Source organism: Nematolebias whitei, chromosome 12 (genome assembly GCF_014905685.2).
Source record: "Nematolebias whitei isolate Nwh7 chromosome 12, NemWhi1, whole genome shotgun sequence".
Taxonomy (NCBI): domain Eukaryota; kingdom Metazoa; phylum Chordata; class Actinopteri; order Cyprinodontiformes; family Rivulidae; genus Nematolebias; species Nematolebias whitei.
Window position 1 is genome coordinate 38,555,975 of NC_056509.1, and position 16,144 is coordinate 38,572,118.

Below are 16,144 nucleotides of genomic sequence, written 5' to 3' on the forward strand. Positions count from 1 at the left end.
TCTATCTATCTATCTATCTATCTATCTATCTATCTATCTATCTATCTATCTATCTATCTATCTATCTATCTATCTATCTATCTATCTATCTATCTATCTATATATCTATATATCTATATATATATATATATATATATATATACTATATATTATACTATATGTTAAATCAATAACAGACTCTACCAACAAAAAGGCCTTCAGGACAATTTCTATATATAAATCTTTGCATGCATTTGTCTAATTAACACCCCTGGTTGTTTGTTCATGTAAGTGCTGTGTTCTTTTATATACTTCATTCATTTTATTATTTTTTTGTTTTGTATATTTGCCATTTGCTAAAAACAAAAAACAAACAAAAAATAAAAGTGTCATTGCACGATCTGTTCCGGGACCGGAAGACGATCCATACTGTGCATGTGAACTCTGGGCGCAGGAAGTTGCGCCTACAATACCCCTATATTTTGTAATGAAGAGGAGCTAATGGTGCATGTACAACTTTTAACAAGAGTCTATGGGCAAAGAATATAACGCCTCCAGGGTGGAAATACATCATCAAGCAGCAACAATGTTTTTGAAAGGAACAACTTTACTCATCATTAACTATAAAATATTTATCTTACACAACTAACAAAATATATACATATTTTTCAAAATAGTTTAATTTTATAATTTAATTTTTATTTAATTTTTTTTTTTGTCTTCAAGGTAATATGGTGAGTGGTGTGAGTGGTGGGGCGGCACCCTAGTGCCCTCTATTGAACAGCCACCACTGTTTTACACTGTACTGTATAGCCTATTCTGTCTTACTATCTTGTATCATTTTTATAGAAGTATTTTATAGCGTTATCTGTTGTATCATTTTGTGTTGTATTGTTCGACACTTTTTTCAGTTGTTGGTTTCCCAAAAAACAACATTGTTTAAAACAGTTTTGTCACCGTGAATGCCCCTGAACCACACTGTATTTTATAGTTTTGGATCATATTATATCACCGTTTCAGGTTGATTTGTTTTGTGTCATAATGTATATCACACATCTTAATCTGGATTTGTGAAAGTATTAATTTATTGTAATGCTTCTTAAAGGGCCTGTGACATGCATATCCTCCAAATAAAAAAAGTGGAAGAAAACATCTTATTTAAGACATTTTATCACATAAATGGGATTTTCTTTTGAACTTGGTGCAGCCAAAGTGAAACAGGAAGTGACAACAAAGGGGAACTCTTTAAAAAAGGGGAAGTCTCTGGTCTTTGTTTGTTTAAACAATATTATTTTCTTCATCTCTCTCTCTGATAGTGACTCAGTCGCCCAAAACCCCATCCAATTCTTCTCTACCATCTGTGTTGTTAACCGGTGTAGCAACGCTCCGTTTACATGCAGGTGTTCCTCTTTGACATCACTTCCTGTTGCTGCACATATGAATAGCTCAACAACTGGTCATCTCAGAGGTATGGTTTTGTTTTTGTGGCAATACGTAATTAATTTTGTCTTTGCACAAATACGTTCATATTGATTACAAAATTTGATGTCATGGGCATTTCTTACTTTTTAAAACAGATTTCAGATATTTTGAGCGGGAAATGACTATAAACATGTTTATTTGCATCTTTTCCAGCTGACAGAATGGATGTATGATGTACGTTTACACGGTTTACACCAGAGTTTTATAGTTTAGAATGTTGATCCAGAATTTTAACGTAATGAATTTACTTTATCAACATTTTCAGGAGTTTAACCTTAGTTTCATGTTAGTTTGAAGGGAATGGAAACTGGTAACATGTCCAGAAGCAAGGAGGCAGTGGTCAGGTACCTTGTCTGATTGTTAAGATATTTGTTTTTAGAGCATCAACTATTACAGCTGAAGTGTTGATTCTGAAGACTCAGCTCCTCTGCTTGGATCCTAAAAGAGCTAGGCCTGTCGCAATAAACAATAAATCAATTAATCACACGATAGATGAAAACTATCGACCTCATTTTCATTTATTGGATTTAGCATTTCTTCGTGTCTCTCGCTTTCTACCGAAGACACTGGATGACAAAAGGCTCAACTCCGGTGCTCTTCACCGACCCCTCCCTTTCTCTGTTCTCTTTAAAATCCATTTTAACCGTCCAAAATTGTGTTTTTGGATCGTTAACAGCAGCTAAGCTGATAAGCTAAGCTACGAGCTAAGCTAACAGGTCAAACTTGGAAAAAACCTTCGTCTTGTCTAAGCTCCAAAATTCACAGTTGAAACTCGTGTCTTCATCTAAAAAGTTGTTTTTCTCTGTAAAAAGAAACTGAGAACTTGTTTACTGATTTTTTATCAAAAGCTTTGTGTGAAAAATGCTATGATAAAGAGCTCAAACCACACCGAGTGTCTGCCATTTTGAGAACTGAAAAAATGGATGAAGAAACAGCCCATGTCACGTCAAGGGGCTTCCCTCCCATTTTTCTTAAAGAGGCACGCTGCTCGCTCCCTCACTATCCATCCTTCTGTTCAAACTGTCTTATACTGCTATCCGGTGGTCAAAAAAGGTACTACATGCAAAACAAATCAACATTTATTCTTAAATTTGACAGTAATTACTGATTATTGTCAAATTTAAAAAAAATAATTATCCTTTATCGCAATAATTTCTGAGACAATTAATTGCCCAGTAAAATTTTTATCATGACAGGCCTATAAAGGACTCAGATGTGAGAAGAGGCGATAAGAAAAATAACAAAGGTACATTTATTTTCTTCTTTCAGCTGCTCCCTTCCTCAGGAGTCACCACAGCGAACTAACTCATGTGAAGACTTGGCAATTATTTTTACGCTGTATGCTCTTCCTGACACAACCACAAACCACCGAGCTACCACAGCCCTCTGTGTGGAGCAGAGAGCTGCTATCTAGGGCGCCCGAGGGAGCAGATGATGAGGGTTAAGGGCCTTGCTCAAGGGCCCAGAGTGGGGCAAATGAGGGTGGAGACTGGTGTGGGAGTTTCACCTTTCCCACGCACATTTTGATCTTGTCCATCCAGGGAGTCGAACTGGCGACCTTCCAATCACAGGCCCATCTTCTCTAACCTCTGCACCACCACTCCCCGTATGAATGGATTAAAAAAATTATAATCTGTAAGACTTCGTGTTGAATCCCTACTCTAATAACCAGGTCACAACAATCCCTGTTCAGACTGTAAGTCAAAGTGAAAGTGTTCACGGTTCCCATGCTGTGATTGAGTCCCCTCAGTTTTCATCTTCCTGGCTGCACATCTTTACCTGTACGCGTGGCACAGCGTGCACTTCCAGTCTGCTGCTCCCACCCTGCACCTGCTGCAGATGCGGTGGCTGCAGCCTCGACACACTGCGCCCTTGTTCCAGAACTTCCCCAGGGGCCTCTGGCAGCGGGCGCAGGTTCGCTCCCCGTACTGCCGGGCATAACTCTTCGCACCCTTCCTCCGCTGCTCCTGCAGCTCACACTTCATCCTCCTGAAGATTGAGACAGGAGGAGCACAGGCCTTGTTTTGATCATCACAACAGGAGAAAACTTGAAAGCACATTTTAGTTAAAAAAAATAATATGTATATATTTTTTCTTTTCATCTTCAGCAAAAAAAAAATCTGCTTTTAAATAAAAATACAAACTTGTATATTTTCTCATAGGCTATTTATTAGAAATTCAGTCACTTCAAATGTAAAGTTTGACTCTGAAAGAGAGAAATTAATCTTTACATCCTGCTGTTAAAAAAAAGCTTATTTTGATTAAAATGATGATTTTATTCAAACTGGCAGGATCATATAAAAACAGACAGTTCTGTCGGATTCCTGCAGTGATCCAGCATGAATCGTCTCACCTGATCCTGTCCTCTTCGACTGTCCTCAGCTGTTTGTCTCTCCAAAGAACCTCCAGGACTATTTCTCTCTCCAGGATTTGAAGGGAACCTAAATCCATCTTTAAAGCTGCTTCTCCTCTCCTCATCTGTTCTGCCGTCTGCTCCTCTGTCTTCGTTTTGTTCTGTCGCCTCCTCCTCCTCTTCGTCCTCTTTAACCCTCCTCCTGATTGGACCCACCCTCAGACCTCCTCGTTTGTCTTCTGGAGCTGATAGATCTAATAAAGGCAGATTGCAAAGGGCAGTTAAAAGTCCAGATATAACCCTTATTTCACACTTAGACGACTTTAATGCACCTTTTATCTAAACATAAGCAGAAACTTTCTTCCTCTGAAGTTATCATAACTAAAGCTCTCCTTCTGGTCACACAAGTGTCTTCAGAGTAATTTCAGACCCTCAGCAGCCCACAATCAGATGAGTTATTTTGGTTTCCTCTCACGTTGCAGACTTCCTCTCAGAGCTCTGCTGTGTTTGCATCACAAGTCATTCCTTTTAACAGAATTCAATCTGCTTCCTGCTGAAGCTTCAGCTGCAGGGCTTGCAGCGGCGCTTCAGCGATGGCCGCAGAACAAACCAAATGCCAGCAGATGCATTATTGATGACTGACGTCTGTCGCTGACCTAGTTTTAGTTTTTCTTCTTTTTTTGGGAAATCAGACTCAGATGCTTAATCTTGAAAAATGTGAAATTTTTGACCTGAAAAGAGCTTTCTGTCCTGCGGATGGAGGGCACAAAACTGTAAACAAGACTGAAACAAGAAGTAAATTGAAGAGGATGCACAAAATATAAATCAAATAAAGGAGACAAAGCGAAAGTCTTGCATTCCTTAAAGGAATATATCACAAATCGTTTTGGGTCAAATCTGGAAAACGAGTTTTGTGTAATCTCAGGTGATGTTGCAGTAGCTCACATGAGTTGTTGAGTATGTGTTGTGAGCAACGTTCAGCAAATACCACATCAACTTTCAGCTCAACATTTCTAAAACGGACAGAGTTGTAGCCTTTTTTTGTGTTTAATTACGGTAGTTGTGGCGGAAATCTTAAAATGAGTTAACTCCGACAGTTAATGACTCATGCACGTTCATCCAGTGATTGCTTTTTGAAAGTTTCATAAAAGTCTGTCTGTTGGTTCATGAGGTATTTTGCTAAGAGACACATGAGCACACGGACGCAGGCGAAAGCAGTGGACAGTGATAAAACTGAACCAGACACAAAGTGAGCCCAAAAGAAACAGCCTGCAAGAACAGCAAGGAAGTCATGATAAACAGCAACAAATCCCTGGTGTGGAAGGTGAGCAGAAGACCAGGAGAATGAACTGTGGCAAAAACGTTACTACAGAACAAGATACAAAAGCTGAAAACCAAACATAGAAACTAAATGAGTCATGAAATCTCACTGTGGTCTGTGAAAAGCTGCTGTCAGGTCTACAAACTCACGAAGAGCAGAGCAGCTATGTGTGACGACAGCTCAGATGATTTGACTTGCAGGCTAAAAAAGAGTGGCTGATGTCACCCAGTTTAACTGCCGGAAACCCACCATAGATGGGGTTACCCTGGGACTGAACACAATTCAATAGAAACATCTCATCACAGTTCCCATCGCTCATGTGATTACCTGCTTTTTATAAGTTAATGAAGGAAATTAACAAAACCCTGCCTAAAAGACTTTTTCAATACTTTGATTAGATTGAGAAGCTGCATGGTGGAGTAGAGATTAGTCACCACAAAGCGAGAAGGTCACAGGTTTGTCTCCCAGCCTGCAGGTGTGCCACCAAGGAGGGGCCAGTGCATGGATGAATGGTTGGATGGATAGATGAGTATGTATGTATGTATACATGTATGTACAGGTATTTGTGTAAGTATAATAGATGGATGATGGATGGATCGATGGATGGTTTGATGGACAGATGGATGATAGATGACAGATGGATGATGGATGGATTCACAATGGATGGTTGGATGATGAATGGATGGATGAATGGAATGACAATGGATGGATGATGATAGACAGATGGGTGATGAATTAATGATAGATAGATGAATGATGGATGATGGATGGATGGACAATGGATGGATGGATGGTTGGTTGGATCACAAATGGATGAATGAATGAATGATGGGTGGATGGCTGGATGGATTGACAATGTATCGATGATGGATGGATGGGTGATGGTTGGATGGATTGACAATGAATGGATGGATGATGGATGGATGGGTTGATGGATGATAGATGATGATAGATGGATGGATGGATGATGATGGATGATGATGGATGGATGGATGATAGATGGATGGTTGGATGATAGTTGGATGTCCTTGTGTTTTGTTTGCAGGGAGACATTAGCAGCAGAATTGCCAAGTTTTGTGTCTGTGGGTACTCATGGGTCTAGGATAATTCCTGGCACAAATCAGATGGAAAAGGTTGCGTGCTCTGCTGAAGCACCTGGCCTCAGGCACATCTGGACCTTTTAACGAGACAGTAATTGGAAACATGCAGCTAACATGAGCCGAAGGTGGAGCCACTCTGAACACGTGACGCAACAATCAGACGGATGGTGAGGAAACCTTTAAACCTCTAAACTAAATCATCTCAGAGGTGAGCAACAACGCTTGTTATCAGTTCAGAAACATTTAGACCTTTGAGCTTATTATTAAAAACTGAAAGCTATCCAGATGTTTTACAGATGTTTCAAGTAAAACAAACATCTTCCTTTGATGTCTTAAAGAAAAATTACCGTAAGTAGGAGTGTTTTTCAGATTTATTTGACAGGAAATAAAACAACCAAGTGGCCATAATAAATAAACTATACGAATTTGTGGGCTCTTGTGTTTTATCAGTAATAATATTAAAACCAATAAATGTATACCTTAAAGGGATAGTTCAGTTATTTTAACGTGAGGGTCTATAAAAAGTTATGACTAATTAATATCTTATCTGTTGTAGATAGTTCATTGAATAAAGAACTGAAGGCTAGGCTGAAATAAGACTAAAGTGGATTTATTTAGTTTTTAAAAATCATAATTTTTATTTGTTGTCGTTATGTGGTTGTTACAGCAGAAATATTATAGTTTTCCTGCTGAAACTTTACAACTACTGTATATCACCAACCATCATTCATGTCAAAGTTTTACTATCATGCGACAGATTGAGACACTATGCTCAGAGTATGTGCTGTGAATACTTTTCAACTGCTTCCACATCAATTTTTTTTAGCAAAATATCCATAAAACTGACAGAGTTATAGCCATTTCTGTGTAGGCTGTCCTTTAGCTGTGACTCAGCTACAGCCACTTAAATTCTTTGTTTTTTTTAGCTGATCTGCTTAGAAAGAAATGTTTTTTTACTCCTAACTGAAATGGTTTAGAGCTATCTACATCAGGTAATATGATAACTGTTCACAGCATGTCCACAGAAGATTTGACCTGTTCCTTTCGAATGTCAGTCTGTTCCTTCATGTTCCTACAACAAGCAGCATCCAAACCGTGGAGCGCTGAAAGCTGTTGATAAGGCCGGTGTCGGCCTGTGTTTGCAGATAAGAGCCTGAGCTGGTTACTGACCAGAGCTGCCAAGAAGCCTGCAGAAAACAGGAGGGACTCAGCTGGTGGGCATCCTCTTCATCGTAAAGATCAGCAAGGAAAGGGGCCAGGCGGCTCCTGTGAAAGACTCGAATGGTTCAGGTTGTCTGAGGTTTAGTGGTCGCTAGGTTCACATCCGAGAAGAGAGCGAGTCATCCCACCACATCAGTGACAGTAAGAGATACCCGACTGGTTGCAGAAGAATCTAAATATGACAACCTCATGAGAATAGATTCTCTCACATGCTCAGCAGCCGTCGTTTCCTGGAAGAACTGAGTATGAAGGTGAACTCACAGACTGTCACATCCTCCACGAGGAAACCTGTAAGAAAAACTCACCTTCTCTTACTTTAAAGAAGACCTGCAAACTGACCTGTGACCTGCTCCTCTACATGCAAATGCAATATGAAGTCTGCAAATTTGTTTTGCAGGAAATTATATATTTAACCACAATATGGCTCAAACAGTTCAATTTTCTTTCTGACGTTTTATTTTAATTTACATCAGTTGAAAATACATCAGCCAAGATTAAGACAGTAACACGCTTGCAAACCTTCAGTCAAGAATTACATTAAAGCATGGATTTGTTGGCAAAATGTCTATAACTTGACCAAAAAACAGAAGACTAAACGTTCAGTTTGTTCTTTAAATAGTATTAAGATTGCTGTTTTAGCATGCTATGAAGTAAAAGACAGTGGATTAAAGGAAACTTTCCCTCAACATGAAGAAATACCTAATAACAGAACATGGTTGCAGCAACATTTACTCAGTAATCTCAACGAACACAACTGAGACCTGAGCAAATACGTATTTAGAAACACTCAATCTGATCTGTGAGAACTGCACTTATGACAATAATGCAAAGCAAAACGAGGCCATTTTTGCTCCAGTAGACGAAAGTCACAGCGTCGATGAGACTTAGAGCAGCAAGGTGCACCTTCTTACCTTCAGGGTTTCTGCCCCGCTGCACTGGTCAGCTGGAGGAAGTGGCAGATTTTAATGTTTAGAGCAGTGCTTCCTCCATCCATTTCTTCATACTTTCTGTTGCAATCTGGTGGTGGTTCGCAGAGCAACTGCAGGATGGTTGGTTGTGCCTCAACGTGAAAATAAAATCCCCTAAGTGTGAAGACAGTGCATCCACATCAGAACCTGATACTATTAGGCCTATATGTGGTTGAAAATACAGAAAACAAGTCACCAGGTCTGTGTATAAAAGACTTTAGATGAAACGGTTTCAACCGCATCTGCTGAAAACACTGAGAAAAGGACAATACATGGCAACACACAGGCAGTAACAGGTTTGGATGAATTACTGGATGAAACTTTTGGGTAAAAACAGACATTTACAACCATCAGGACCTGAGAGACACTTTACTCCAGCTGTTCATCACATTTTCAGCAGACAGCGCTTAAGGATGCGTCTGGTTGCAGCTAAAAGCTGCTTCGTTTGTGTCAAACTGTTATTTTGGTAGTTTGCACAGATTCAACTAAAGAAAAAATTAGAACAAATGTGTGGGTGACAGAAACCTACTGCCAAAAGATCCAGTTTAAATCATCTATTTTAATGATTTGAGTTTTGGATCTTCTTTAAGCCTGAAAGTCTTACAGGTCAGTGTTACATCAGAGAAGTAGAAAAATATTCCACTGACATTGGGACACATGAAAAAGCAGCAAAACTTTGAAAACGTTTCAAAAAAGCCTGAAGAACTTGAATCAAAACCCTTTTAGGGTTACAGAAAGATTACAGAAAACAGCCTGGCTCCTCAGAGGAATGTACAAAAGAAAGAAGGAACTGCTCAAGATTTTTGCACAGTACACTACATGTGTATAAAGGGGGAAGTTATCGTTTCGTCTAAAACACACACACACACAAAAACCTCAAGAAGGGAATACCCTTAAATCTCAATTTAAAATGAATGCAATTTTAGTGATTTAAAAAAAATTAACCTCATCTAAAAAATAACCTTATCTAACATAAATAAAACTACATTAATAGTTTACATTTTTAATACAGCATTAAAGATATTCCCTCAAATTATATTTTCATTATTACTACTTTTTAAACAACTCAACCCCCGCTCTTCTTTATTACACATTAGTTCTCATGTTAACACATGTACATGCTCTTAAATGACTTGATTCAATGAAATCATCTCTCCTCAATAATTTTTTTTATATATTTGTAAGAAAATTAAAACTAAATTATGAGCTTATGTAATTCACACAGTGATCAAATTAAAATTGAACACATGAAAGGAAAAAAGTTTTGGTAAATTTCAGCGAAATACAAGTTTCAGTCGGGATTTGTTGCCATCTAGTGGCACGAGCTGTGAACTGCAACCAACTCGAAATCTACTGGAAAGTTTGAGGTCATTTTCTTGTGGTTTTCTACAGCAACATGTTTCTGAACAAAAAGGAAGCATGGTTAACACGTTAAATATTAAGTTTACGCCAAAAGATCTGTGAGTTTTTTTTATATTAAAGAACTTCGTAAAATTTACAAAACTGGATCCCCTTTTCATTTTCTTCCAAAGTTTTGATTTAAACATCCATCCACACATCTGAGATAAACACACAACTCACACACACAAGAAAAACTGAAATATCGTTAAGCAATTTCCAAAATACTTCCATCTGTATTAATAGAAAATAAGCATAAAAATACTAAACACAACATTTGGCATTAACAAAACTTACATTTGTCCTTAAAAAAAAAAATCTTCCACTTCAAAGTGTGAGGAAATAAAAAGTCTTTCAGCAAAACGGATGGAAATCTTTGGTGATCTAAAAACACGATCAGGGACCAATCCATTGTTATACATTAAATAGTTGTGTAAAAAAAATGTTGCACTTAAACACACCGCACATCTGAAAAGCAAATAAAACATGGCTGGAGCTTAAGTTTGAGATGAGTGATTATAAAATCTTTTAATTATCGAGTTGTAGAGCAAAATAAAAGCACCCGGCTACAGAGCAGGATGGCTCTTTTTATAGGCATCAAAGCTGTATAAAAAAATAACGTCTTTGGTGATAGAAAAAAATCCTATGAACTTCACATGTGCCAAACAACACGTGTTCACATGTGACAGGCGTTAATCGAACGTGGGGTTTTTGTACGAGTGACTGGTCTGTAGAAATGTCTTGAGCTGTAGCGTCTCGTCCACCGATATCCTGCTGTGGTAGAAGCTGAGACCCGTTAAAATCTCAACGTCTCGAACCCGAGCGGTGTGAAAACTCATCCACTCGTCCACGAACGCCAAGTCCGACTCGTCCTGAAGAGCAACAGAAAGCAGGAGGAGAAACGAGTGAGCGGTTAGAGTTTGAACGGAGGCGGAGGCGGAGTGGGAGGAGGTGTTACTCACAGCGCAAACCTCCGAGTAGTCTGGCCTGTGGGGCAAGATGTAGGAGATGGCCTGAAGCGGGCCCGCACAGTTGACGGGGCTGAATGTCCGGTTGTGGCAGCTGGTCAGGATCAGGAAGAAATGTGTCGGCACGGGAGCTTCATTCCTGGAGACAGCAGAGTTTGAAGATGAACAAACTGTACGCCAATAGTGAATGTTGATAGTTTTTGAAACAAGTGTTTGTAGGAGTTCCAGTTTTTCTCCTGCAGCTTTTCTACACCAGGTGGCGCCAAAGAAGCTCACACCTGTGGACTATTCCCCTAATGAGCTGCAGGCGTATAAATGGCAGTAGATGACTTCAATTTGAAGCTGGTGCACTATCTGCCTACTGGTACTTGTGTTCCTGGCCTTGTCCTTGTGATCGGTGAAGACTAAGCTCTATTTTAAACGTGTTGTAGCACTGACTCCTGCGTTCCTCCTGTGTCTTCCACCACTTGCCCACCAGTTTATGAACTTCTCTGGAACTTCCTTGCTCCTTGCTACTGGAAACTCTTGGACCTTCACCTCAGTGACAACCTTGACTTCCAGCAGTAAGAAACAAACTGGATATCAAATCATCCTTCAGAATCTACAGCCCCATATTAACTCTTGTCCTTGCTCTCCAGGGTTCCAGTCCCTCCCTGCTGAATTACATCCTACTGTTTATTATTCACTTCCTGTAAATAAACACTGTTAAAACTTTCTCTCGTCTTGAAGTTGCTCTTTTTGGTCACTGGTCTCTGGGTATAGAGCTAAGCGTTAGTGTTTTTCTGGGCTGGAATTGAACAGGGAATGCAAATAAATCTGGATGTTTTTGGTGTGAGATAATCATGTGGGTAGGAGTTGCACTGTGTAGAAGAACAGAGGTAGTTTTGTGTTTTCTCAGCGCAGACGGATCCTGGTGAGCCGAGGGAGAAATTGTATCCACCACCAGGTGCAACGGTGGAGCCAAAGAGTGGCCAATGGTGGACTTGGCTACCATAGATTAAGCTTTGGCCACCACACCAGCCACCCCAATCATTTGAGGAAACTATACTGTTAAGCACAAGTTCCTAGAGTAATACGAGTGGCCATCTTGGATTTTGACATAGCAAATTAGTTTCTTACTCCCAGACGTGGCCGCTGGCCACACACCAAAATGGGAAGCCGGTACCTCACTTAATTTTCAAGCTATCGCGCTCACAACATTCACAGACAGGTGGACGAACAGACAGAGGGTATGTCCAATTCCCCCTTTTTGCTCTACGACAGGGGACAACAAAGTAAACTGATCTGATCGCTTCTATGGAAAAAAACAAGATCTCTCAATTTGAAAAGGATGGTAAAATGGAAACGATTAAAAAAAAAAAATCCAACCAAGGTGCTTTAAAAAAAAACACTAAAAAACATTTTCCATTAAACTTTTCACCATTTATTTATTTTTTTCTGACTGGATTAGATTCCATCTATCCATCCATTCATTTATCTGTCAGCCTTCCACTTGTTCCAGAGTTGGGTCACCGGGTCAGCAGCTTGAGCATCGAGGCCCTGGCATCTCTTTCCACAGCCACCTCTTCTGGGAGGATTTCCCAAACCAGCTGAAAGACATAATCTCTCCAGTGTGTCCTGGGTCTTAGGGTCTGCGCCCAGTTTCCTGGAAAACCTTCCTAGGGAGGCGTCCAGGAGGGCATCTTCTACCAGATGCCTGAACCATCGCCACCTTGCTGCTCCTCTGGATGTGGAGGAGGAGTGGTTCTACTCCGAGTCTTTCCTGGATGACTGAACTTCTCATCTTATCTCTAAGGAAGAGTCCAGCTATTCTGCAGAGAAAACTCCTTGACCGCTTGTATACAAGATCTTAATCTTTCAATCACTAATCAAAATTTGTGATCATAGGTGAGGGTAGGAACACAGACCGACCAGTAAACAGAGCTTTGCCTTGCAGCTCAGCTCCCTCTTCACTACAATGGACCGGCACAAAGTCCACAATACTATGGAAGCTGTCTGAAGAGGGTAATCCACAGGTCAGATCAGATTGTCCCCAAAAAATAAAAATAAAATAAAACAAAATGAAGCAAAATGTAGCTCTAAAAATATGTGTTGAGAATGACTTTCAAATACTACCACACTAAATTTTAGCTGAATGTTTGTAAAATTAACAGACTTACAGTCATTTTTTATGTTTTCTAAGATCAGGATATTTTCTAGACTGAATACGCTCGCCAGATTTTTTTTTTTTCTTTGAAAAGACATTCTTACATGGATTAAGCCAAACTTTAACTAAACCAGTCAAATGTTTAAAAGCTAAATGATGAACAGACGAAGGCGGTTTCTTACGCTGAAACTTTGGTGAGTGGATCAACTTTCCCATCAAAATCTTTATCAAAAACCGGCCCACTGATGATGTTGACTCCATTCAGCCCCTGTGAAAATCTTAGAAGAACGTCGCGATGGATATGGTTCCAGACCTCTGAGAAAATACAAATTAAAGCTTTTAGTTGTCCATCAAAAACTTATGACTAATGCGACTAATCTGGTTAAAAAAAAGAGGATTTGAGAGTTAAATCAGCGCCCACGTCATCCATCTACAATCTGCAGTAAAAGTGAAGAGCCACTGTGAGGCAGCAAATATCAGCTGATGTTTAAATTAGAGTCACATTTTTAAACATTTCTTGAAGCCACCTAACTTTCTCTAGATCCATGAATTACATCAATTAAAACAAAATCGCAAACTTTAAACAGTTTTATTAAATCAACTCCATCTGATGAGGGTTGTAACAATGAAACAGGACGGTAGGAGGACCGACTCTGGAAACTTTCCGTTGATGAAACCTTTAATAGTGTTTTACAGGAGAAGTTTAATCAGAGTAGTGATGCATAATTACAGCCTGCTGTCTGAAAATGAGCTTTAAGAGCAGCAGAGGCCTAAACGCTGCAGCAGCTGCGTGAACCCTTCAGCGTCAGCCGAGAAGAACAAAACAGGATGACATTCAGGAAATTCCTTATCTTCACAAGCTGATTAATAACCATCTTCAATCTGCTCAACATCTGACTTCTTACTTCTTGTTGAGTGCAGTAAAACAAGACAGGGACTCAGAGGAAAGAAAGAACAGGGTCACAAGCCGGGACTTGATCCTGAGTCAGCTGTGACGAGGGTTTAAGGCCTCTCTGCCGGGCAAATTGAGCAACTTGGCACCACTCCCCTTAAGGTTTTCACACATTAATCATTTCACTTTTACACATCTGCGATCATCTGAAAATATAAAGATCGACAATTGAGCACTCACTTCTGAATGCGGGGAACATCGGTGCCATGTTGGTGCCGATGAGAGAGTCAGATTCTGGACCGCTGGCGTTCAGATCTGTAGAGAAACCAGGCGTGGGATCTTTTAAAGGGTGACTGAAAACACTGATTTTATGTTGTAAGCATGTGAAATAATGTGACCAAGGTCAAAAGAAATATACAAAGATGTACAAACTGAGCAAAGAGGAGCTAAATAAAAGCTCTTACTTCAATTGACTCGTTTGATTCTGTGTCTCTTCTTTAATTACCGTATTTTCCGGCATATAAGTCGCAGTTTTTTTGCATGCCTGCGACTTATACAGCGAAGCGATTTATTTATGTTTTTATTCCCAGATTTATAACCCGCTTTTTGGCTGAGATATGACGATTTCATTAATTCTGACAAGGAAAATATTGAACACTACCATTTTCAGCTGCTAGAGGGCCCTGGAGTAATATGGCAATCCAAGATTCTCATTAATAGGTAAAATTGGCTATTAATGAGACACTTGGCTTGCCATACTAAGCCACCTTCATCTCGCTCCAGGAGCCAACGTCAAATCAGCTGCAGTTTGCCGCGCCACCCAGGTGAAATGCAGCTGATTTGACCATTAAAGTAAATTTATTAAGGAACAGTTCAACTGAGACACACATTTGCTATAATTTCAAACAAATAATGTTTTTTTACGTGTTTATCTTGTTAAATTTTGAAGAAATGCAGGACTGTGAGTCGTCCCTATGCGCACTCCCACTTCTGGGAATCGGCTTTTGAAATGCAGCTGATTTGACCGTCAAAGTGCATTTATTAAAGTAAACTTAGACTTACTTTTGCTATAACTTAGAGCAAAAAATAATTGTTTTTAAGTGCTGATCTTGTTGAATTCTTGTTAAAGTCCTCCTGTGTACGCTTCCGAGGCCGCTATTTGGCAGCCAATCGATTTTTTGGCATAACACCGGACCCACATTTCCGGGTGGTCAGCGGTGACACTAATAGATGAGACTTATACGGCGAAGCAACGTATTTATGTTTTGTCCACTTTATTAGACATATTTGAACGGATGCGTCTTATACAGCAGTGCGATGTGTACGGCAGAAAATACGGTATTTAGTTTAACGTTTAAAATGATTTATTTTTTTAATCCAGCCAACAGTCTTAAATGTTAACATGTTGATTAGTTTTCTGATTTTAAACACAAACATCTTCACTTTAGGCTGCTTTAAGTTTCTTTGTTCACTCTTTCATGGTATGTTTTTGCACAATGCAGAGGACAGAGATGGAGGAGGATGACTCGTGGCGACCCCTGAAGAGGGAAAAGCCGAAAGAAGAAGATTTTTGCACAAGAATGTGGCTCATAAATTTAACAAGCTGCCCCCCCACCCACCCCCCACCCTCTATATAACACACACATATACAGTTACACACTCACAGGGCGGGTGCAGAAGGCCAAAGGTCAGATCCGGGTTGCCTCTGTAGCGCGGACACAGCTGGCTGGCAGAGGAGGCGATGCGGACGTCAGCACGAACACACTGGTCTGGACTTGAGTCTCTGAGGCTGAGCTGAGAGAGCGGACCAGTCAGTGCTGGACAGCAGCGAGACCAGAACTCAGAGCGTTACGTAAAACCACTTGGCTCGGTTTTGTTTGTGCATGGGCCAGCAAAGCTTCTGCACTCATCCAGATGGACAGCAGAGGTTTTATTGACCTTCTTCCCCACTATAATAAAACAGCTCTTACAATAACGGGAAAAAGAAAGTTGTGCACACGCTTTCAGTTCTAAAGTTTTATGTATTAGGACACAAAATGGATTGGGTCTTCACCAGGATCTAAAATTACCATCAATAAATATCAGTCAGCAGATTCCACTATGGAATTATTCATTAAACAAAAACAGCTATCAGACAATTTAGGAGGTTAGACATTAGCTACTGATCAAATTCAACTTATTGGTTGATCATAAAGAAGTGTGACCACCACAATAAAAGCAGAAGTTTTAGCAAACTGTTGGTGTCTAAATCCTGAACCTTGAGGGCCTCTATCCTGCATGTTTCAGATGTTTCTCTGCTTTAGCACATCTGATATG

General features: G+C 39.8%; 2 protein-coding genes across 2 annotated transcripts in view; both read right to left on the reverse strand.

Annotated features, from left to right (window-relative positions):
* Window positions 1-3,927, reverse strand: part of sytl3 (synaptotagmin-like 3) — a 9,598-nt gene extending 5,671 nt beyond the window's left edge. The window contains exons 1-2 of the mRNA XM_037685553.1: window positions 3,815-3,927; window positions 3,241-3,450 (exon numbers count right to left, since the gene is read on the reverse strand). Coding sequence (XP_037541481.1) covers window positions 3,241-3,450; window positions 3,815-3,912 — 308 coding nt within the window. The 5' untranslated portion in view covers window positions 3,913-3,927. The remainder of the gene's footprint in view (window positions 1-3,240; window positions 3,451-3,814) is intronic.
* A 6,462-nt stretch (window positions 3,928-10,389) lies between these two features.
* Window positions 10,390-16,144, reverse strand: part of enpp1 (ectonucleotide pyrophosphatase/phosphodiesterase 1) — a 47,490-nt gene continuing 41,735 nt past the window's right edge. Inside the window, exons 19-23 of the mRNA XM_037685554.1 lie at window positions 15,493-15,622; window positions 14,069-14,143; window positions 13,119-13,251; window positions 10,785-10,929; window positions 10,390-10,694 (exon numbers count right to left, since the gene is read on the reverse strand). Coding sequence (XP_037541482.1) covers window positions 10,515-10,694; window positions 10,785-10,929; window positions 13,119-13,251; window positions 14,069-14,143; window positions 15,493-15,622 — 663 coding nt within the window. The 3' untranslated portion in view covers window positions 10,390-10,514. The remainder of the gene's footprint in view (window positions 10,695-10,784; window positions 10,930-13,118; window positions 13,252-14,068; window positions 14,144-15,492; window positions 15,623-16,144) is intronic.